Source organism: Lepidochelys kempii, chromosome 6, assembly GCF_965140265.1.
Source record: "Lepidochelys kempii isolate rLepKem1 chromosome 6, rLepKem1.hap2, whole genome shotgun sequence".
In the NCBI taxonomy this organism is placed as follows: Eukaryota; Metazoa; Chordata; order Testudines; family Cheloniidae; genus Lepidochelys; species Lepidochelys kempii.
Window position 1 is genome coordinate 113,767,381 of NC_133261.1, and position 25,276 is coordinate 113,792,656.

The window sequence follows — 25,276 nt, forward strand, 5'->3', positions numbered from 1 at the left end:
TAGCACTTAAGAGTAATACTTCATATTTCTAGCTTCAGATACAAGAATGATACATTCGTACAAATAAGATGAGCACGTTCAGTAGATTATAAGCTTTTGCATAAAGCATATTCCAGTTACATTATATTCACGCTCATTAGCATATTTCCATAAAACATATGGAGTGCAACGTCACACCGTCCTCTCCTGCCACCAGCCCAGCCGGGAGTAGCAGCTGATCCCGGCTCAGGGTAGGAGCCACTGGCTGGGGTGTCCCCAGCACCATAGTGATTTACCTCTCCGCTGGCTGCTCCAGATGCCTGAAACAATGTACCTGCACTGCTAGGGAGTGGTGTTTGATTGCTCTTGCAGCTTCCCTGTCAGAAAGTCATTTTTCTGCAGGGAAGCAAAGAAATCTGTGGGGGACATGAATTCTGTGCATGCACAGTGACACAGAATTTCTCCAAGAGTAAACTATGCTTGCACAAACCAAACCACAAGTAGGTGGACTCCACTTCTGCAAAAGGAGGTTCCTGGTAGCTCTGAAGTCCAATCACTCCCTTTTTATTTCAAATGAGTGAGTGAAGTTTGGTGTGGGCCCAAAAATTCATCTTACTAACCCTCCCAAAATCCTAAATCTGGCTCTGAAAGTATTATATTATTATTTAAAGTACATTAATTTATGCAAATTAGGGTGTTTGCAGACAATCTGGAAGATTAGATTTGATTTATGCAATGTTTACCAGAAATGTCCTATTATAAATAGAAGTATGTAACCGGAAGGCTATCTCTGGCAACATGAAATTAGGGTCAGAAAAATTCTGTGTACCTATTACCAAAAGAGGTTTTTTTTAGACTCCTCCCCCCCCCCCCCGAGGGATAGCTCTCCTTGAACGTTTTCATAAGATATTTTAAACATTGAGATAACTGAGAAGAGAAGGTTCAGAGGTGACTTGATTACTGTCTGTAAGTACCTATATATGGAACAAATATTTGATAATGGGTTCTTCAGTCTAATGGAGAAAGGTATGACACCATGCGATGGCTGGAAGTTGAAGCTAGACAAATTCAGATTAGAAATAAAGCATAAATTTTTAACAGTGAGTTTAACCGTTGGAACAATTTACTGAGGATCATGGTAGCTATTCCATACTAGCAATTTTTAAATGATGATTGGATGTTTTTCTAAAAGATATGCTCTGGGAACTATTTTTGTGGCAGTTCTATGGCCTGTGTTATATAGGAGGTCAGACTAAATTATCATAATGGTCTCTTCTGGTCTTGGAACCTGTGAATTGCTATAAATTAAATTGCCACCTTCACTTAGAAGAAATTAAATATTAATAATATTATATAGTTACATGGGAAACTAATAATATAGTTACATGGGAAACTCCACATGACATGTTTTGTGCTTATCACAAATTTAAATTAAGAGTGTGAAATATACTCCTTTGGATTTTTTAGTAATTGGGATACCTTTAAATACAGCATTGTACTTCTGGACTACATCTAATATATTTGACTATTCTTGTAGTGTACTAAGAGTTAATAGTTTGACATGTTAAAGTTAGGCATGTGACATGCCAATTTGAACTACCCTGAATCATCTAATCCAATGGTTCTCGAACTTTTTTTTTGCGGACCACTTGAAAATTGCTGAGGGCCTTGGCGGACCACTTAATTATATTTCCAAATATTGTTTGTACCATTAGCTAACTATTGTAAAGCACTTTGGATAAAAGCGCTATATTAAAAAAACCCTTAATATTTTTTTGTTCTGCAAATAAAAGCACACAACTCATATTTTAATATCAGTAGTCTTACCTTTCTAATGCGATGGATGTGCCCTCTCTCCCCTGCCGTGGCAGCCCCTGAGCTGGGGCTGGGAAGGAGGAGGGTCTCTCCCTCTCTCCCATGCTGTGGCAGCCCCTGAGTTGAGGCTGGGAAGGAGTTGGGGGGGTCTCTCCCTGGCAGCCGCAGCCCTGGAGCTGGGGAAAGTCACCTCTTTATCTGGACACTGCAGCCCTACATGTCCCAAATTCCCCCCCCCCACTTTCATCCCACTGCCCCCTCCCACCTACCCCCTATTCCCCCAAAGGACACCACCTCACCTTACATGTGTGTCTTCTCCAGGGTCCAGGCACCTAATTAGTGAAGCCATGCCTGTGCAGCTCCACTAATTTGGTGGGTGGCCCTTCATTGTCTCTTGTGCGGCTGTCCAGGCACGCACCTTAGAGGGATCTATCTGCGGACCACCTTAATGGAGCTTGTGGACCACTGGTGGTCCGTGGACCACTGGTGGTCCACAGACCACAGTTTGAGAATCTCTGATGTAATCTGTATCTCCCAAGTTAATTGGGTGTTGTGGCACGGCTAAAATACCTTTTTTGGGATGAGTTTCACAAAATACATTTTTGCATTTTGATTAAGTGGTTTCCATTCTTTCTGTTTTACACCACATTCACAAACAACTAAAAGAAAACTGTACCCCTCTAGCTTGACCCAGAAATCTTGCAAAGAAACCAAACAACTTCTCGTTGACTAAAAATCAAGAGTGGTGCAAGCATAGATAATTCTGGCTAAGATTGGAGGTAAGTGTCCCTCTCCATCCCCTGTTTCTCACAATAGCATATGTTTTCGCTACTTCCTCCCATGCTTGGTCAAATACCACATCGTTCTGGGACTGTGCTGGCACAAAAATGGGAGGACTAAGGGCTTGTCTACACTTAAAGCACTGCAGCAGCCGTAGCTGCGCTGTTGTAGCACTTAGTGAAGACGCCACCTACGCCGACGGAAGGGTTTCTCCTGTGCGTATAGATATTCCATCGCTGAGAGTTGGTAGCTAAGTCGACAGGAGAAGCCCTCCTGTCAGTATAGCACTGTCTAGGCCAGGGGTTAGGTCAGTATAACTACATCGTTCAGGGGTGTGGATTTTCCACACCCCTGAGCAGCATACATGTACCGACATAAGTTGCTGGTGTAGACCAAGCCTAATCAAGCTTCTTTTGAGGATGGGAGAATGATACCTTGTTCTATTTAGAGTGGAGAATGTCCTCCACTTAAATCTGTAGAAGTTGAACTGCAATGGAGATATACTTAATAGACTATATATGCATGTAGGGGTTGATTTTGAGGGGTGCTGAGCACCCTTAGTTTCATTTAAATCAATCTCTTGAGGTCCAATTTAATAAGTATATTTATGGGTCAAAGCATGTGTCTTCTAAAATGGCATCTTGTTGTGCCATTGTATATCTAAGCTTTTATATCAGATTTATTCCTGCAGGATTAAAAGTCTAAACAATGTTTTTCTAACTGCAAGCTTGACCTGGTGTCTGGGTCCTTTTCGTTTCATACATATTTACTAACGATGATTCTGGAACCAACTTAGTTGGCAATTTTATTGATGATGCAGAGCAGAATGTGGCTTGCTCCTCTTCAGCTATTACTCTCCAGTGCTGATGTTAGTAAATATTCATTTTGGTCAGTAAATAAAGCAAATATTACTTGGAAAATGATAAATTTCAAATCCAGATATGTGAATATCAAGTGCCTTAAACTTTATTTTCTAAACGCTTCCACACTTGGGTATATTTTGTATTAAACAGGATTCCTATATTGGGTTTTGTAACCTGTGATTAGCACTAGACAACAAAATACACTTTTATTTTCATATAGTATATGGAGTATGGCTCTCACTCATCATTTGCTGTGTCTGTTGGAACTGAGAAAAAACAGTGATGTGACTACACCGGAAGGGGTCTCCGAGGCGGAGTAGCAGCAGCACCCTTAGTAGCCTATTGCCCTACAAGAGCAATTTGTCTTATGTCTATGGTTATTGAGCCTTAACTAGCAAATTATTCCCAGGTCTGGATCTTTGGTGTTATGATCACCAGCTTTGTCACTGAGCTTCTGTCAACAGAACTCTTTTTGTCCAACACAGTTATTAGTATTTCTCATGCAGAGCTAACACAAAACATTTGAGGGATGGAAATTTCTTTGCCACATATGGCAGGGCATCACACATCCTGTTGTTGGCCAGTCAGTGTTGTTAGCCCTCGCATGTCTATTGAATGCAGTGTTTTGGGGCTCTGTCACATTTGCTGAGACTAAGTGGGTGTGTCCCCAATTCAATTATTTTCCTCCCAGGGGAATTAGGGGTATGTGTCATGATGTCTAGGCTATTTGTACTAAAGATTAATTTCTCGATTTTTTTTTTTTAAACTGATTGTTGTTTGGCAAGTGTGACCTTGTTTAACTGGCCAATCAATTTCATTGAGTGTCATGGACAAATGGCAGAAGGTTATCTGTCTGAGGCCGTAACACTGTATTTTCACAATAAATTGTTTCTTTTTGAGAGCAAGACTCTGACTTGGAACCATCCAAACCATCTCACTAAATGCTTATGGTTTAGTGATAGAAGTTTCCTTTATCCACTTCTTTAGTCAAATTCTGCCTTAACTTTTATATGCTCTATTTGATCACATTGATCATAATGGTGTGATAGCACATGTAGAAACCATTACTCCTGGGGGAGTTCTGCGCCACTGCGCATGTGGAGAATTTATGTCCCCCACATATTTCTTTGCTTCCATGCAGAAAAATGACTTTCTGACGAGGAAGCAAAGGGAAATGACGAGCGGTCATGTGACCTTCCCCAGAAGTATGTTTCTGGTGCCCAGGGCAGCCAGTAGAGAGGTTAATCACTGTAGGGCAGGAGGCTGGACTGGGGAAGACCCTGCTGGTGGTTCCTCCCTGCGCCAGGCTCAACTGCTAGTCCTGGCTGGGCTGGGGAGCACAGGACTTCCTCTTCCCCTGCATGGCATCTAGGGTCAGGTCAGACACACCCCCACATTTCTCCTCCAGCTTCAGGAAGCTCTGCAAACTCCTCCCCTCCTTCCCACTCCCCCACCCCCCCCCTGCTTCCTGCACCCATTGCTCCTCAGCTGCAGGAGGAGGGATCTCTGTACAGGGAGCTGCTCCCCCGTCTGCCCAGCCCCTGAGCATCCAGACCCCCTCATACCTAGACCTTCCCACTGAGCCTCATCCCCCCCCTTCACTCAGAACCTCCCCCCCAATGAGCCCCCCTCCCTCTGCACCATCCCGACGAGCCACCCACACCCGGATCCGCACCCCACCGAGCCCCAACCAGCTGCATCTGGATCCCAACTCCACTGAGCCCCATTCCCCCAGCAGCTGGACCCTACAGTGAGCCCCCCCCGCCCAGACCCCACCATGCTGAGCCACAACCACCTTCACCTAGACCTTCCTTCAGAGTCCCATTACCATTGCATCCAGAACCCCCCAACAAGACCCTATGCATCCAGATCCCCCCCCGTACCCAGATCCTCCACTGAGCTGCCCGTACCTAGATTGCCCCACACAGAACCCTGTCAACCCACATCTCTATCCCCCCACACTAAGCCCCTCCACACTTGGATCCTGCCTTGCTGAGCCTGCCTACCCACATGGAGGGGCGGGGCCCTGGGGTGTTTCTGGGGCAGGCCCAGTCCTTGCGCTGTGTCAGGATTGGGTGCAGCCTCACCACTGACTCCATGTCCCAGGGAGGAACTGCACAGTGATATTCCACCTCTGTACAGTCAGTGGCATGTGCTCCCCAATGCCATGCTGGAGCCTCTACATTTGACAAATAAAATTTTGCAGAATTTTAAAATGTGTGCAGAATTTTTATTTGGAACAGAATGCCCTCAGGAGTAAAACTATGTACTTCTGCTAATGCTCTAGGGGCCAGATTCTGTCCCAAGTCCTTACTTGTGTTGAATAGTACGATGTATAGTCCCATAAATGTCAATTGGATTATGTGTGAAGTAAGGAACTACTACTCAGTGTGAACGAGGGGAGTGAACCTGGTGTTAAATACCTTATGGTGCTCTAATATTTCCAGTAACTTGATAATGTGACTTATTAAATGGTAATGGGAAATTAAATTACTTCTAATACAGGTGAAGTAGAATTTAACACTAGGTTACTATGAAACTGAATTTCAGACATCCAATATGTTATGTTTGCATTCTGTGTCCGGGCATGGACAATGAAAAAACTTGTCAGTTTCTTGGTTTTACTTAATTTCTCAAATATTTGCATGATGTTTGAATTATAAACACTGCAGGGAATGCGATTTTTAACGTTTTTCCATTGAAATTTTAAAAAGCACACATGGTGCAGCTAGTTAAATTGACAGGATTCTTATTGGCTCCATTACTTTCCAGAGGGTTCTATATAGCAGCCATAAACATTGATAAGTCAGGTCACTTTACTTCGCTGTAGCACAAAGCTATGGGTGACTGCAGAGGCAATGGAGATGTCTACAGACGTTGGAAGACAGCACTATATATTGGCTTATGTTTGCTTGCTATGTGGAAGGCTGTCGTCATAACCACATGAGCTAGAGACTTCAATTTTTTAAAAGACGGTTTTCGTTCTACAGAAATTGATATAATTGACCTCCCTCTCAACAAAGCTTCATAGAAAGCCTGAGTGAGCACGTATATGTTTTTTTTCAAACCCTGTGTGTAGTTTGTTTAATACTTTATGCCCACTGGAAGAATTTATAATAAAATTCCATTTACCCCAGGTTTTCCCAGCTCTGTTAGCAATTTCCTAGAGTACTATATTTAACTCTGAAATCTTACTAATTAATGAATCTAATCATCCTCTCTGTCTTGAGTGTTCCTGATGCACCCATCGGGGTGTCTAAGCTCTGAATATTTAGATGTAATGTAGAGCTAACATTGTCCAAAGGAATGTCAACTGTGTGCTCCTCCAGGCTTCATTTGCTTTTTCCTTTTTTCCTTCTTCTCTTTTATCTTTTTTCTCTTCATGCTTATCATTATCTGGCCTTGAGAAAGGATGTCGTCTCTTCACTGGGGGAAGGCTTTTGCGAAAAGGTGGGTTTTGCATTGTGTTCTGAAAGCTTAGGCTCAATCAGATCTCTTGCAGTAAGGTGTTTCACAACTGCGAGGTCCTGTGCACCTCCTCCTTAAATGTCTTCCTGAAGTCAGAATCCCTATGGAGAAAAGCTGTCTTCCTGGGTTGGAAATGGAGAGGTGGCTTCTAAGATAGCCACCTCTGTGCAAGAGCACCTTAAAGATTAAGACTTTGGATTAGGGTACTGCATGTATCAAGACATGGAAAAAGCGATAGTTTTGTGATAAGGGCGCTGAACTGGAATTCAGGAAATACATTTTAATACTGGCTGTGCTACAGACTTCCTGTGTGTTCTCTGGTTAGTCAGTCTCTCTCTGCCTCAGTTTGCTATCTGTAGGACAATGCAGTTGTTCCTTAACTGACCATGATGCGAGGATAAAGTCATTTTGTGACACTCTGCTGTGGTAAGTGTCATAGAAGAGCCTTACATTTTTTTAAACTGTTTCCACATATTTAACCCACCAGTCATTTAAAAAAAGGTTAATTGCTAATAAAACCCTAGATGGGGTTAAAATATTAATGTTTTATTTGTGACTTTAAAAGTTATTAAATGGCCCCAGCCTGCCCTTTGCTTCCTGTTAGAAGGCTGGGGCTGTTACAGAAGCCCTTACTAGATGAAAACCAGTGGGCAGAACTACATGTATTAGGTTGGGACTCTGCCTGTGAAAAAAACAAAAGCTTCTCTAAGGATAAGTTGTGTGGGAGGGAACTGAGAATCTGCTTGTGCTGATGGGTTAACAATGTGTTGAAGCAGTTGGTCAGGAAAGCGGCTTTTGAGCTATGCTGCTTGCCAGGGGAGGTGGGTAACTCCATTAGCAGGATAGGAGATACTATACTACTTCTCTTGCTTCTCAGCTTCCCCAAGCTTTCCTGAACAAGTAGACTTTCTGGATCAATTACTCTCTGTACCACACCTCTGCTCCTTTGGGAATGTTTTGGATAGGTGGTAGGAGATTTCTTGTCTTTTTTTCGACATGTGGAGGAGACCCAGTGTAGCAGAAGGAACTTTGCCTGTCACCTTGTGCTGCCCTGATGACTTCTGCTACATGCATTGACAGAAGAGTACATGAAAACCTCCTCTTCAACCAGGGTGTGGAGGCTTGGGCTATTAAAAAAAATAATAATCATACACTCAAATTTAATACAAAAAGTGTATTTTCATAGGAACTCATACTGAGTAGCCATAAACGTTGACTTTTTTTAAAAAGGTGATTTGATGATAGAAGTAGTAAGAATTATAACTTAAAGGGTGGCTTTTGTCACCATCACAATTAATGAGGCTTCATCCACTCTCAATATGCTGCTGCATCATCCCTCTTTAAAAAAAATTTGCATCCTAATTTAGCAAGTTCATCGAAGTTGCTGTGTGGAAAATTGCCCTAGTTGAGAAAATGAAAGCTAGTGTAAATCCGATACTTCAGGAAGATGGAATAGAGGAATAATTACCCTTTCATATGAGAGGGGGACTTATTTAATTGTTTAGCATTTTACAGCTCTGAAAGGATGCATAGGAACAGAATTCTTTGGTAATTGATATCCCTGCCTTTTGCATTTTACCTGTACAGTGTCAGGCCCTCTGCTCTACCATCAGTTTCACAAGTAGAAGCGGATCTCATGCTGGAATTTATAGAAAAAGTTATAGATGTAATTTTCTACTTGTGGGGGAATTCTGCACCATTATGTCTGTGCAGAATTCATGTTCCCCACAGATTTCTTTTCTTCCCTGCAGAAAAATGACTTTTTCACAGGGAAGTCGCAAGAGTGATCACCTGCCCCTCCCCACCAGCATGGGCATATTGTTTCAGGTGCCCAGAGCAGCCGGCAGAGAGGTCAATCACTGTGGGGTGATGGAGCTGAGGACTCTCCAGCTAGTGGCTCCTACCCTGCACCGGCTCAGCTGCTAGTTCTGTCTGGGCTAGAGGCAGGAGACGAAAGAAATTGCTCTTCCCCTGCAAGGAGTGGCTGGGTCTGGGTTAGACCCACCTCCAGAAACCTCCTCCAGCTGCAGGAAACTCTGTACCCTCCCCGCTTCTTGCCCCCATCGCTCTTCAGCCACGGGGGAAGGGGCGGCGAGGAGGAGGAGCAGGGAAGCAGTCACTGTATGGGGAGCTGCTCCTCCATCTTCCCAACCCGTGTGCACCCGGATCCCCCACACACAGACTCCCTACACCGAGCCTCATCCCTTGCACCCAGAATCCTTCCACCAAGTCACCCGCACCGAACCTTTGCCCCACTGATCCTCACCCCCTGCACTCCGAGGGGCCCCCCCGTACCACTCCCTCCCACTGAGCCCTAACCCCTCTGCATCCAGACCTTTGTGCCCAGACCATCCCCCACTGAGGCCCTTGCACTTGAACCCCCACGGTGATGAGCCCTACCCTCCCTGCACCTGGACCCGCAACCCACTGAGCCCCAACCAGCTGCACCCAGACCCCCACTCCTTCAAGCCCCACTCCCCAATACCACTGAGTCCCCACATCCAGACACCCCTGCTGAGCCACATACCCCCCCAGACACTTTTTCTGAAACATAGCCACCTTAATCTGGACCCTTCTGTCCCTTCACCTGGAACCCCACAATGAACCCCTGTGCATCCTGATCCCCCCCCTGCGTCTGGTACCCACTGAGCCATCTGCACTCAGATTGCCCCACACAGAACCCACTCACCCCACCCTGGATCCCCCTCCACACTTGGATCCTGCTGAGCTGAGCCTGCCTGCCCACACCTGGTGTCCCTGGCGCAGGGGAGCAGGGCACTCGGGTGTTTATGGAGCAAGCCTGGCCCTTGCGCTGTGTCAGGATCGGGTGCAGCCTAACTGCTGAGTCAGTGTCCTGGGAGCAGGGAGGCTACAGGGTGGTCTCCCACTTCTGTGCAGCCGGTGGCCTGTGTTCCCCGCTGCCATGCTGGAGCCTCCACATTTATTTACTGACCAATAAAAATTGTAGAATTTTAAAATATCGTGTGCAGAATTTTTATTTTTTTTTGGTGCAGAATTCCCTCAGGAGTAAGTTTTCTAACTCAGGAATCCCTTGCATCTCACCCAGGGGAATTCCATATTAGGCCTGATCTTGGCGGCGAGAGAGAAGAATTAATCACTTGCACTTAAGCAACCACTAATTTTAGTTCTGTGATTGATTTGATTGCCTTTTTTATATGCAAACAGAATAATTCCAAGCCACTAATATGAATATACCTGGTGCTGCAAATGGGTCAGTTTCACAAAGCTGAAAACAGTTGAGCCAAATCAGTTGGGGGGAGAGAATATAAATAGAAAATTGAGAATGGTATATTGGGCACTGTATAAGAACATTTTACTAGATGTCCAGAAAGTACCATTGAGAGAGGATACACAGGTTAAAAAAACACAGCTTGTCTTAGGAGGGGAAGTGAAAGCAGGTATAAAAAAGGGGAAATTGATACATCGAGAGAGATATCTAAACGGGGAGAGTGAAAGCAGTGAATATAAGCTAGGAATTGTAGAAAATTGATAAGGGAAGCAAAAGGACATCTGTGACCTGCAGAATTAAGGACAAAAAAAGAGTTTTTTAAATATATTAGGAGCAAAAGGAAGCCTAACAATCGTTTTGGTTCGTTACTAGATGGAAATGGTAGAATTCTCAGTAATAATGCAGAAAAGGTAGAAGTGTTCTATAAGTATTTCTGTTCTGTATTTGAGAAAAAGCCAGATGATGTATTCATGTCATATGATGTTAAACACTTTTCTATGCCAACAATAACATCCTTCTTAATTATATAGCAGCCACTTTTAAAATCAGCCGCTCTAGACAACTTGCATCCAAGAGTTTTGAAAGTGTTGGCTGATGAGTTTAGTGGACCATTACTGTTGGTTTTCAGTAAGTCTTGGAACACTGGCTTTCTTTCTGTCCTCTGAAACAACCCAGCTAATTATAGGCCTGAATTGGTCCCAGATAAAATGATGGACTGTCTCAGATAGGACTCAATTAATGAAGAATTGAAGGACAGTAACATGTAATGCCTGTCAGCAGAGGGTTATGAAAAATAGAACTTGTCAAACTAGATTTTTTTCAAATGAGATTACAGGTTGGCTGATGTGATATAGTTAGATATCTGTATAAGGCATTTGACTTGGAACTTCATGACATGATTAGGAAACTGGAAGGATTCAAAATCAGCATTGCATACATTAAATAGATTAAAAACTTCTCTAATGACAGGTCTCAAAATGTAAATTTAAAGAGGGAATCAGTATTGAGCACATGTTTATAATGGAACCCCATAAGTATCAGTTTTTTGGCCCTACATTATTTAATGTTTTTATCAATGAGCTGAAAGAAGATGTAAAATCATTACCAATAAAGTTTGTAGATATTGCAAAGATTGGGAGACTGGTAAATAACGAAGAGAAAAGGTCACTGATACGGAGCAATCTAGGATGCTTGGTAAACTAGGCTTAGGCTAACAATATGCGTTTTAATACGGCCAAAAGTAAGATCCGTCACCTTGGCCTGCATTTTTTGTTCTTTACTTACAGGATGGGCAACGCTGTTCTCCAGAAACAGTGACTCTATAAAAGATGCGGGGCGACTTTGTGGCTAATTAGCAGAACATAAACTGCTCCCAATGTGATGCGATGGCCGAAAGGGCTAATGCAATTCTTGCATGTGTATATATAGGGTTATCGAATAGGAGTATTGAGGTTATATTACCTCTATATTTGGCACTGGTGGAATATTGTGTCCAGTTCTGGTGTTCACAATGAAGAAGGATGTTGATAAATTGGAGAGGATTCAGAGAAGAGCCACAAGAATGATTAAAAGATTGAAAAGCGTATCTTATGGTGAAAGACTCAAGGAATTCAATCTGTTTAGCCTATAAAAAGAGAAAAGTAAGGGATGACTTGATCAGTACTTACAAGGGGACCAGAAATCTGGTAATAGAGAGCTCCTAAACCTAACAGACAAAGGTATAACAAGATCCAAGAGCTGGAAGTTGAGGTTAGACAAATTGAGACTAGAGATAAGACACAGATTTTTAATAGTGAACGCAATTAACCATTGGAACATCTTACCATGGGTTGTGATGGATTCTCCATCACTTGAGATTTTTAATCAAGATTGGATGTTTTTCTAAGATATGCTCTAGTTCAACCACTGGTTTTGGACTTGAAGTATGAGTTAATTCAGAGAAGGGTTATGGCATGTGTTATGTAGATCAGACTAGATGATCACAGTGATCCCTTCTGTCCTTAAAGATCAGTGAAGCATTTTTCGTTGCAACTGACACTTGAGCATTTGCAACCTTGTCATACCTGCAGTCCATTTGTGATCTTGTGCACATAGCTGAGCTTGGAGCGAAATAGAATTCTGCTGGCGTGATTCTTCCAGATCAGTGAGGATTGCTGGGGCACTGGTTTTAGGCTGTCCCCAGCTAAAAGAGTAGTAGAAGCTGCAAGCAGAGTGAGGAATTGAAGGAAGAGGTGACTGGGATCCACTTTGGAGGTTGAGATGGGCAGCACCAACAGTGAAATGACAGCGGAACGGACATGAGCTAGGTGGCAAGAAATACTTGCGGTTGGGGACAGTGTTTAGATACCCAAGTGTGAAAGGTGTGTATGGTGAACGTCCTGGGGGTTGGGGTGGACAGTATGGAGGATACAGAAAAATATTGGGTAAGTGGAGAGTAGGAAAAACAGGATGGATACAAATTAATTTTTTTTGAAGGATTTTTTAATTTAAATACATTTTAATTTAAAAAATAAACTTATTAAATCTGAAATTATGGCAACCCGTGTTAAAGCCTAAATTGTCTACAATCAATCATTAAAATAAAATGTAAAAAAAATATCCAAGCAGTATATATTTGCCAAAATTTTAAACACAGTCAGACCCCTGAACTGGTGGAAGTTAGTGGTTAAGCATCTGGATCCAGAGTGTGTTCAAGTGCTAAACCAGCTTTTGATAGCAGTAGCCTATTTTGTAGGTGCAAAGAGAATATTTTCTTCTTCTCAGTTTATTCTACTAGTTCAGTTAAAGGACTAGTCTATCAAAGTTGAGAAACCAATTGGGAATCAAAAAAGCAGAAAAACTTTGTTTTCTTCTTTGAATCCGTAAATCAAAACGAAGCATAAGAAGATGAAATCTGTTAGTTCTAAAATCCTGAAGAACATTGTGACCCAGAAACAGTTCAGTTGACGACAGATAATCAATCTTAAATGAGAAATGTGTTTTGATAAACTTTTTTCTTATGTATTCAACATATTAAAGGTAGTTTTATTTAACTGATAATTCTGAAATGCTGTTTTTGTGCATGTTTCTTTGAATTCCAATTTCCATTCAAATGCTGCTCAACACAAATAATGTGTAATATATATTACACATTTGTGTGTGTATATATATGTATATGCATCATTTATATTTTCTAACTATTCAAATATTAAGACTGAATGTATGTTAATTTATATCATTAAATTAAATAAATATATATAGATATAGTATACCCTTTTGGTTAGCCAAAAGTAGTACTGAATTTATTGTAAAGACTATGTTTAGTTACAAATCAACATGTTTTAATGGTAACCTGGCTTTAGGAAAATAACTAAAAAAAGTACAAATGCAAAATAATATTAAAATTGATGATTTAAGTCAAAGTTTCCTGCTTGCTGATTTAAATAATTATTAAACTCAGTGATTAAAATAAATCCATCCTCAGGAAAAGGAATGAAGGGAGAACAAAAACAAGGAAGCCATAATAAGGCTTTGTTTTATAGAGTTTCCTTTAAATCATATATGAAAAAGAGATGGGAGGAGAAGCATGGAAAGAGGTTTCACCTCCTCACAAAATACCTGTTATTGACTTGATATACCAAATTAGTTCAGACAGCACAAGGGGACCCATATTATTTTATGCATCCAAGTGAGACCATATGGTGGGAAAGAGGAGAGAATTGGGACCAAAACCCAGATTCTCTTCCACCCTACCCTGCTGTGGTAGATGCTCCCAGCAAAAGCTCACTGGTTTCAATCTTGTCTGAGAAATGTAATTCAGGGGTTCGTCTAAAATTGGCAACTGTGCAAGAGGACGGAGGCAGTCAATTCCCATGGCGCTAAATTGAACAGACTGATTACTCAAATGCATTGAATCCTCCTTTCCCATATAGACTTCTTGGATACATGTTAACACTAGTACTACTTCAGAATGAGCAGTTGATCCAAAGGCCTTGAAACAAATACCACCATGATAGGATTTGACAATTAAACTCTGGGCTATTAGGGGTTATTTTCCAGGATACTTGAAGTTCTCTTTCTAAAGTTTGTGGATATACAAAAATGTATTTCTGTTGGCATTGCAGCATTTCTGTTATAGCAAAGTTTTTGTTAGCAGAAAATAGCTTGAAGGTTTTACATTCAGCTAACAGTTAACAAATGATATATACTGTTGGCTCCTTGCCATGAGAAAGTGCTACAGTACAAGTGAGTTCAGGGTACAAATAATCAGAAAGTTGACAAAAGGGTTAAAAAAAAAATTCAACAGAAATAGTTTTCCTTTTCCTTTTTTTTTTTTTTTTCAACTAGGTCTTGTTTGGGAGCATTTTAAAAAAACACTTTGAGGAGGCAGCAAACTCAGCCTGTGGAACAATTTCTTTAGAGCAACCCCATCCTTCCTTATGTGACCCAGGGTGTCTAGGGTAGCCCCCATTGAAAATGCAAGGTCAGAGCAGGCTGCAAAAAGGAGAGCTGATTCTTGCAAATTGGAGATGAGCACTGTTAGATTCACCAACCGGTCACAAACTATTCTCCTGGTCCCCCACACTAGTTATCAAGAAGCTGAAAAAAGAAATCACGCAACCCCCTTTACTGCATTCCAGTTCTCTAGTTCCCGATCAACACCTAGGTCCAGTAAAGTGAGAAGTTATTTACAACTCTGCTCACTATTACAAAAGGTTCTTCTAAACACCAAAGGGCCAGCCACGTTACCAGGTCAATATTAGTTTGGATCTTACCCAAAATACCACACTGCCAGCCAATCCTTTAGTATCTAAAACTAAAGGTTTATTAGAATAGAAAAGAACAAGGAGAGCGTTGTTAACTTGTCAAAGCAGTCAGATACATACATGAAACTTCAGGGTCCATATATCAGATTCTTAACTGTATTGGTGAGTTTGCTGGCTCGAAAATCCCTCTGGAACACATCCAAAGCTTGGATCATTCAGTCTTTGTTCAGAACTTCAGTTTGTATGTAATGAAGTTACTCCAGAGGTGAGGCACAGGATTGAAGACAAAATTGAGAAGATGCAGCTGCCTTTTATATCCTTTGCCATGTGGCTTGTACTTCCTTTGTCCCAAACAAACTCTCAACACATGGGCACTTGCAGTTCCCTGTACAGACTTGTCCTTACTGTCCGGCTGACTCATAGGTGTAATCTCTGCCTTCTCTCAATGAGTTAATTGTATGGCTGATTGCCTTTGATAGGCCATCAAGCAGGCAAGATAGTGCTGATGCCAATCTGTCTGGGGCGTGTCACCCAGAAACACAGCACACATTTGAAGTACAAATATACAATACATATTTATAGATTACAATACAAAGATGATACATACATATAAATGTGATTATTATATTTAGCGAATTAAACTTTTACACTGATATCTTACATGGCATATCTGGTAAGGTTAATTACATTGGCAGGATATTATTGATACCAATATTATAAGTGTCTCATGTATTCCATACAGCATCAGACCATATGTCAAAATCCTAAAAAGTACTGAGCCTTTGTACCTAATACTTTATTCAGTGGATTTTGTGGGAGTTCAGCACCTTTTAGAATTGAACCCTTAAACAGCGGTGTGGAATCAATACTGAAGTTGATCAGAGCTGCCTCTAACTGCTGCCATATAGGCCCATAAGAAAGGAGAGAGTGTGTGGATCAGATATACTAGTGACACCCAAAATGTGTAATTGTAGATTGCTGTAAAACAGAAATTTCTCCAGTTCAGGTTAATTACTCAGCGATATGTAATGCTTCAGAACTTCGTTTTTGTAATTGATGTACTTGTTTTATTTAACACTTTATCTTACACATTTATTATCTTTATCACAGCACACCTCTCATGGAGAAGGACGTCAAGAAGTTTCCTCACGAACTGGGCGCTCTGGAGCTCGCTGTAGAAATTCTATAGCTTCCTGTGCAGATGAGCAACCTCATATTGGAAATTACAGACTTCTTAAAACTATTGGAAAGGGGAATTTTGCAAAAGTAAAGTTGGCTAGGCACATCCTTACTGGCAGAGAGGTAAAATGCTTTTGTTAACTCTGTAAAGCATGCTCTATTGCACTGGTTCTGAAAGTGCTCTTTAAATAGCGTTATGTGGAGTCCAAGAATAACATGGCATTTTTCTTTAGAGAGAAATGGATAAACCCCCAAAACTTCTATGCATTTGCTGGAAAGTGAAATGTTGAAAACAAAAATATAGAAAACTAAAGTCTTGGCTTTTAGTGATGTATACAAAATGCTGTTTATTAAAAAGGGCCTGTTTTATACTGGATCTTTAAGAAATGTTTGTTAGCAAGTTGTTGTCTTTGGCAATTCTTCAAGGTTGAGGGTGATTTCTTTCACAAGTTCTATTTTTATTGAGGAGTCTGATTGTTGCCACAGGCTCGTTGGCAGACGTTGCAGGTGGTGTTGGCCATGATTGCTGGGTGACGGTTGTCTGGCATTTTTCTGTGACCAGGGCAAGGCAATTCTCCTCAAGTGGACATTCCTTCTCTGACAGGTCTTCACCAGTTATCCCTATCCCGGGCTACTGCCTCGCAGCGTGTGGCGTCAAAGCCACATCTCTTGATGTTTATCTTGAGGGTGTCTTTAAAGTGTTTCTTTTGACCTCCCCGTTTCCTTTCCCCTTTGGTGAGTTGGGTGTAGAGCAATTGTTTTGGTAAGTGTATTTCAGTCATGCACCCACAGTGCCCGCTCCGCCTCAGCTGGTGCTGGATGATCCGGGCCTCAGCACTGAAGATGTTGGCCTCTGTGAGGACACTGGTGTTAGTGCGGCGATCCTCCCACTTTATGTTGAGGATCTTCTGAAGAAAGTGCTGGTGCTGGCATTCCAGGTTTTTCAGATGTTTTCTCTAGGACATGGGGCGGCTCTCCCAATGTTGCTGCCCCAAGCAGTCGCCGCTGAATTGCCGCCGCTCCCAGAAGAGCGGCAAAGCTGCCGCCGAATTGTCGCCGCAGGACGTGGACTGCCGCCTGATTCCAAATGCCGCCCCAAGCACCTGCTTGCGAAGCTGGTGCTTGGAGCCGGCCCTGTATAGGACACCCAAGTCTCACAGCAGTAGAGGAGAGTTGGGATTACCACTACTTTACAACCTAAAAGTCGAGGGTGTGTTCTGAAGTATCTGTTAAGTAAATGAATAATATTGAAATTTGCTAGGAGAATTCCTTTGCATATGCAAACAGAGGCAGAATATATAGCACTTATAAGCTCTTTGAAGCAGGGAGCCTTTGTGTGTTTGCACAGAGTCTTGCACAATTGAGCCCTGACCCATAACTAGTTTCCTAGGTGCTACTGCAATACAGTTAATAAGTTGTAATTTACATCTGACAGTTCCTTTCTGTGGAAATAAATTATATTCCTACTAGTAAACAGTTTATTTGCTATAGAAGGTGTTTCTTGTTGCTGTACCTTCATTATCAATAGCTAGTTTCAATCTACTGCAGGGTAAAGACTTTTCCTTTTCAGCACTTCTTGTTGACTTAAATTGATGGGTTTGGAATGAACTTGGGCATTGTGAGGTTGAAGTGACCCTATTGGCCAAGATCTACAAGGAAAACTAAGTTGCTGAACGCAGTAGTATTGGGGATTTAGTAGGTGGCGTTTCCATACCTGAGTCAATACAGAACCAATGGTACTGGAGGCAGTGGAGGTGTCATCTCTAGAATGGGCCATGGTTGACCCATCCACCACCTATCTCCAGAATAATGCTGGTGTCCTGACTTCTAATTTGGGTAATTACATTCTGACTACTTAAATTCACTTTGCATTAATAATATTCATTATTTTGTGTCCTAAGCTGTTGTGTAATATTGCAATTTTCTGTTAAATATGGTTTAGAGAATGTGAATGCCATGGACTCCAGAGGTGGGATGTAGCATGTGACAAAGACCCAAAAAAGAGGATACCTTTTTCCCTTTGGTGTAAATCTTTTGTTTAACCTCAGTTTCATGATGTTACATTTCTGAAGAAAATAACTTTCAACAGTAAAAGTGAGGGACCATCATATTTGTGTGGAATTTACGTAATTTGGAGACTAAAATAAATGGCATCTCTCAAAATGAGGGACACTTAAGAGGTATGCTCTTGTAAGAGTAGCGTATAAAGTACTTTGAACTATTTCTGGAGGAAAGACAACATATAAATATGGCAGGTTTCAGAGTAGCAGCCGTGTTAGTCTGTATTCGCAAAAAGAAAAGGAGTACTAGTGGCACTGTAGAGACTAACCAATTTATTTGAGCATAAGCTTTCGTGAGCTACAGCTCACTTCGTCAGATGCATTCAGTGGAAAATACAGTGAGGAGATTTATATACACACAGGTTTCAGAGTAACAGCCGTGTTAGTCTGTCGGAATATGAACAAGAGGCTGCTCGGCAGCTCTCCAACACGAGTTTCTACAAGCCATTACCCTCTGATCCCACTGAGAGTTACCAAAAGCAACTACAGCATTTGCTCAAGAAACTTCCTGAAAAAGCACAAGATCAAATCCGCACAGACACACCCCTGGAGCCCCGACCTGGGATATTCTATCTACTACCCAAGATCCATAAACCTGGAAATCCTGGGCGCCCCATCATCTCAGGCATTGGCACCCTGACAGCAGGATTGTCTGGCTATGTAGACTCCCTCCTCAGGCCCTACGCTACCAGCACTCCCAGCTACCTTCGAGACACCACTGACTTCCTGAGGAAACTTCAATCCATCGGTGATCTTCCTGATAACACCATCCTGGCCACTATGGATGTAGAAGCCCTCTACACCAACATTCCACACAAAGATGGACTACAAGCCGTCAAGAACACTATCCCCGATAATGTCACGGCTAACCTGGTGGCTGAACTATGTGACTTTGTCCTTACCCATAACTACTTCACATTTGGGGACAATGTATACCTTCAGATCAGCGGCACTGCTATGGGTACCCGCATGGCCCCACAGTATGCCAACATTTTTATGGCTGATTTAGAACAACGCTTCCTCAGCTCTCGTCCCCTAAAGCCCCTACTCTACTTGCGCTATATTGATGACATCTTCATCATCTGGACCCATGGAAAAGAAGCCCTTGAGGAATTCCACCATGATTTCAACAATTTCCATCCCACCACCAACCTCAGCCTGGTCCAGTCCACACAAGAGATCCACTTCCTGGACACTACAGTGCTAATAAACAATGGTCACATAAACACCACCCTATACCGGAAACCTACTGACCGCTATTCCTACCTGCATGCCTCCAGCTTTCACCCTGACCACACCACACGATCCATCGTCTACAGCCAAGCTCTGCGATACAACCGCATTTGCTCCAACCCCTCAGACAGAGACAAACACCTACAAGATCTCTGTCAAGCTTTCTTACAACTACAATACCCACCTGCAGAAGTAAAGAAACAGATTGATAGAGCCAGAAGAGTTCCCAGAAGTTACCTACTACAGGACAGGCCTAACAAAGAAAATAACAGAACGCCACTAGCCGTCACCTTCAGCCCCCAACTAAAACCCCTCCAACGCATTATTAAGGATCTACAACCTATCCTGAAGGATGACCCAACACTCTCACAAATCTTGGGAGACAGGCCAGTCCTTGCCTACAGACAGCCCCGCAACCTGAAGCAAATACTCACCAACAACCACATACCACACAACAGAACCACTAACCCAGGAACTTATCCTTGCAACAAAGCCCGTTGCCAACTGTGCCCACATATCTATTCAGGGGACACAATCACAGGGCCTAATAACATCAGCCACACTATCAGAAGCTCGTTCACCTGCACATCCACCAATGTGATATATGCCATCATGTGCCAGCAATGCCCCTCTGCCATGTACATTGGTCAAACTGGACAGTCTCTACGTAAAAGAATAAATGGACACAAATCAGATGTCAAGAATTATAACATTCATAAACCAGTCGGAGAACACTTCAATCTCTCTGGTCACGCAATCACAGACATGAAGGTCGCTATCTTACAACAAAAAAACTTCAAATCCAGACTCCAGCGAGAAACTGCTGAATTGGAATTCATTTGCAAATTGGATACTATTAATTTAGGCTTAAATAGAGACTTGGAGTGGCTAAGTCATTATGCAAGGTAGCCTGTTTCCTCTTGTTTTTTCCTACCCTCCCCCCCAGATGTTCTGGTTTAACTTGGATTTAAACTTGAAGAGTGGTCAGTTTGGATGAGCTATTACCAGCAGGAGAGTGAGTTTGTGTGTGTATGGGGGTGGGGGGGATGTGAGAAAACCTGGATTTGTGCAGGAAATAGCCCAACTTGATTGTCATGCACATTGTGTAAAGAGTTGTCACTTTGGATGGGCTATCACCAGCAGGAGAGTGAATTTGTGTGGGGGGGTGGAGGGTGAGAAAACCTGGATTTGTGCTGGAAATGGCCTACCTGATGATCACTTTAGATAAGCTATTACCAGCAGGACAGTGGGGTGGGAGGAGGTATTGTTTCATATTCTCTGTGTATATAGTCTGCTGCAGTTTCCACGATATGCATCTGATGAAGTGAGCTGTAGCTCACGAAAGCTTATGCTCTAATAAATTGGTTAGTCTCTAAGGTGCCACAAGTACTCCTTTTCTTTTTGTATATACACACAGAACATGAAAAAATGGGTGTTATCAAGGAGAGTACTGTTAGCTACTGTAAGGAGAGTGATCACTTAAGATGAGCTATTACCAGCAGGAGAGCAGCAGGGGGTGGAGAAAACCTTTTGTAGTGATAATCAGGGTGGGCCATTTCCAGCAGTTAACGGGAACGTCTGAGGAGCAGTGGGGGATGGGGGAAATAAACATGGGGAAATAGTTTTACTTTGTGTAATGACCCATCCACTCCCAGTCTCTATTCAAGCCTAAGTTAATTGTATCCAGTTTGCAAATTAATTCCAATTCAGCAGTCTCTCGTTGGAGTCTGGTTTTGAAGTCTTTTTGTTCTAATATTGCGACCTTTAGGTCTGAAATCGAGTGACCAGAGAGATTGAAGTGTTCTCCGACTGGTTTATGAATGTTGTAATTCTTGACATCTGATTTGTGTCCATTTATTCTTTTACGTAGAGACTGTCCAGTTTGACTAATGTACATGGCAGAGGGGCACTGCTGGCATACGATGGCATATATCTCATTGGTAGATGTGCAGGTGAACAAGCCTCTGATAGTGTCGCTGACGTGATTAGGCCCTATGATGGTGTCCCCTGAATAGATATGTGGACACAATTGGCAACGGGCTTTGTTGCAAGGATAGGTTCCTGGGTTAGTGGTTCTGGTGTGTGGTTGCTGGTGAGTATTTGCTTCAGGTTGGGGGGCTGTCTGTAGGGAAGGACTGGCCTGTCTCCCAAGATTTGTGAGAGTGATGGGTCGTCCTTCAGGGTAGGTTGTAGATTCTTAATGATGTGTTGGAGCGTTTTTAGTTGGGGGCTGAAGGTGATGGCTAGTGGCGGGGTTCTGTTATTATGTGTGTTTATAAATCTCCTCATTATATTTTCCACTGAATGCATCCGATGAAGTGAGCTGTAGCTCATGAAAGCTCATGCTCAAATAAATTGGTTAGTCTCTAAGGTACCACTAGTACTCCTTTTATTTTTGCATATAAATATGAGAATTCATCATCCTACTGCATGTATAATCATCGATCTGAATGTCCTCCCCCAAGGTATTGCTCAGAGGTTTTTTTTGAGAGATATTACAGCTATTTTTGTGGTCATGTACCACTGTTTTGGTCAGTGATGTTTCTGAACTTCAAGAATAATCAGCATTATGTGCTGTTGGTTGTGCTGTGCCCTCTTGCTGTCAGTGAGATATGCACTGAGAGAAATCCTGATTCCTAGTATGAGGGGTAAAAATTTTACTTTAAAAGCTAATTTACTTTTGAGTCAACTCTTCCATAGAGTTTTAACATTGTGTGTAAAGTTTTATTGCCACAGTGAAAATACCTCTGTATACTTGAGTTCTGTATTTTAAAAAGCTCCCAACTACCTCATAATGACTCAAGAACTAAAAGGGAAAAAACTACTCATTCATGAAACAAGTACATGCTGAAGTTAGTTACTAAAATGCTATAGAAACTTTTCAACTATTTCTATATTTTTTTCTAACTGTTCAAGTACAACAGACCATAATAAACCATATTCTAAAGAGCTCAAAGTAAAACTGAGGATAAACATATTTTCAAAAGCATCTAAGGGACTTGGATGATGTCAGCTTTCAAGTACCTTTTTAGAAGTGACTTAGGCACTTGTCATTTAAATGACATATGTGCTTTTGAAAATGTTAACACCAGCAGGTCCCAGAGTGTGAATTCATCCCATCTTGATCAGCATCCAGTCAAGGAAAGAATCAGAATTATAATGGTATCTGTCATCTGCTGTGAAGTGGAACAAAAGATGCCCAGCCCTGTACTTCATTCTCTCCTAATTGCAAAGAAAACTGCTAGGATCAGAAGTTTCAAATTGGAATACCTCAATAGTTTAGCAGAAAAGTCAAAATTAAAATATACTTGAACCTGCTTGGGCACCAAACGTAGGCAGTGTTCCTATTTAAAGCAAGCTCTCCTTAGTCCCATCTGACAATTCAACAGGAGAAATTTGTTTTATTTTGGAATGACCATGTTCTCAGTGTAGGTTTTTGCCCTTTGCTTTGTTTTGGTTCTGTTCCCAGAGTATTTATGAAGATGTTCCTTGTTGTAGCAGCCATCAGGGAGGAAGGGATCCATTTCTATCTCCTCCTAGACAACCATTGGATCAGGGTACAATCCAAAGACCTAGCAGAAGAAAACTCTCCATGAGCATTCCAGACTCTGGAGAAGCATGGCTTTGTCCTCAATCAGGAAAAGAGCCAATTGACTCCTCCATGGAAGATTCAACATTTGGGACTAAAATTGTGATGGTACAGGTAAGTATTTGTGTCTCAGGAGAGAGAGGGAAAACTAAGAACACTAGTTTTGAGTGGTTAGCAGTTTCAGAGGAGCGTCACTATCCATTTGTTATGTTGTTTCTGGAAATGATGGGGTCATGTATGTGTTCCCTTCAGTGGACCCAGGCTCACATGAGACTTCTTCGGAACTGTTTTCTATACCAAGTTTTATCTTGTCCAGTATCAAATGTCCAACACCTAGGAGTAGTACTGAACTCACTCCACTAGTACCTGTGGGGCAGCAGATTTACATAAAATAGTCGTCATGCCTGAGGGCCAGCCTAGAAGGTTGCAATACCCATTCAGGAAACTAGAACAATCCTATGATCGTGGGTTTCAAAAGAGAGAGGAGGCCCATTGTAGATGTCTGGAGCTTAGGGTGATACAGTATAGCGCTGCTTCCCACCATGAATAATGGTTGGTTGTTAGTATAATGGAGAAATGTCTGCCACAACTTGCTTACTTGTAAGGCCTCTGTCTTCAGAGGGAGGCACAACAGCAGCCTCTCCTGAGTAGAAAGAACCTGGGAAGGTTAAATGTCACTGACGACTGGAGCAGCAGGAGGAAGATAGACCAAACAAGGTGGAGGGTTTTTCTGCAGATTTCCACAAACCTGACAAGAACATTTGGCTCTTCAGTGGCAGTCCTGGTTTGCTTCCCTTCAGTTTCAAGGTTCTCAAATTTTTGCCCATCAGAAGGACCCAAGGGTCATAGCAACAGATGTCCTGTCTTAGTCCCGGCACCAGAGTTCTTATATGCTTTTTCCATTGCTTCCTTCTTTTATTGAGGATTAGTCATTAGATCAAGAGGGAGAAAACAATAGTAATCTTAGTGGCACCCCTTGGCCAAAGAGGCAATGTTGTCCCAACCGAGTCATTTCAGCAAAGAGGTCTCCCTCGTTTCGGGTACACTGGAGGGATCTTTTATCTCAAGGCTTAGTGTTTGCGTGGTGGTTCCTGAGAAAGAAAGAGAGGATATTTGGAAAAGTTCATCTCCACTCTGGAAACCTCACCGTGATTCCTTTCTGACATATGAGAGAGCATGGCTGATATTCAAAAGTAATGGTATAAGATCTACAACACTCCTTCAACATTGACCACGATGTTTGGAATTCTTGCAAGTCGGCTTTGTATCATGGGTATCAAGAGTCTCCATTCTGAAGGGCTGACTGATGTTTTGTCAACCATACTTAGTATAACAGGTAAGACGAGGGTTTTATCTCTTCCCCAGGATGTCAGCTGTATGTAGGAGTGGCAGAATTTGGTTTTTATCGTTTTTTGTAATTTTGATCAATCATATTGATTTTTATCTTTGTGTTTATTTTTAACTTTTTTAATTTTCACAGGTGCGGGAAATTAGGGGGTGTATGATTAGGGTGGTGGTGGTGACAGTAGAGTTGCAAAGGGCTTTCAGCTCAGCCAAAGGACCCGAGATAACCCCTGAGTGCAAGGTCTGGGGGAGATTGAAGTCCTGGCCCAGCAGAGCAGAGATCCCCAATCAGGGCCACAAGGAGGAGGAGGAGCCCCCAGCTGCAGGGACCGCCACCCCACTGCTGAATGGCTCCTGCCCAGGGATGGGCCCTCTGCTCTTGGTTGTGAGTGAGTGAGTGGCTGTGACAATGGAGCTACAGAGGGCGCTCTACGCAGCTACTGGGCTGGTTTCACTGGATCCCTGCATACACTAGGTGTATGGGAGGCTGCACTTGCTGACTTTTACTGTTGGATTTTTTTGTTGATTTGTGTGTCCAGTGAAATTGATGTTTACTGATGACTGGCAAGCCAAATCCTGCCAGTTTACTGGTATCAGAGAGCTTTCTTTGGTGGCAGTAGTGCCATGTGTATAGAGGTGAGAGGTGGACTTAGTTTACAGGACCCAAATCCGTTGAGTCTTTATAGGTAGAATCAAGTATCTTTAAATGCCACCCAGAAACTAATTGGAACCTAGTTCATGTCAGAGAACAAATTTGATCTGCTTCCTGCAGGAAGCACCACTTAATCAGACATCTGCATTCTATGCCATTTCCAGGTGGTCTTGAGGGGCCAGCACCATGTACAACATGTTAAAGTAATCCAATCTACAGGTGGATCACTGTGCCTCCAGTCTGTATCCAAAAGAGGTCTCAAGGTGTAAATAACCTTTTTATCTAGACAAGTGTAATTTGACTGATGTGATATGAAGAT

At 42.3% G+C, this 25,276-nt stretch overlaps 1 protein-coding gene across 11 annotated transcripts in view; it reads left to right on the forward strand.

Annotated features, from left to right (window-relative positions):
- MARK3 (microtubule affinity regulating kinase 3) overlaps window positions 1-25,276 on the forward strand; it is a 111,015-nt gene that overhangs the window by 8,075 nt on the left and 77,664 nt on the right. For 9 of the 11 annotated variants that reach the window (XM_073349738.1, XM_073349741.1, XM_073349742.1 and 6 more), the window contains exons 2-3: window positions 6,849-6,887; window positions 16,011-16,202. The exons of 1 other annotated variant lie outside the window; for it this stretch is intronic. In XM_073349738.1, the coding sequence (XP_073205839.1) occupies window positions 6,849-6,887; window positions 16,011-16,202 (231 nt within the window). The remainder of the gene's footprint in view (window positions 1-6,848; window positions 6,888-16,010; window positions 16,203-25,276) is intronic. One more of the 11 variants, XM_073349740.1, reaches the window with a different exon arrangement.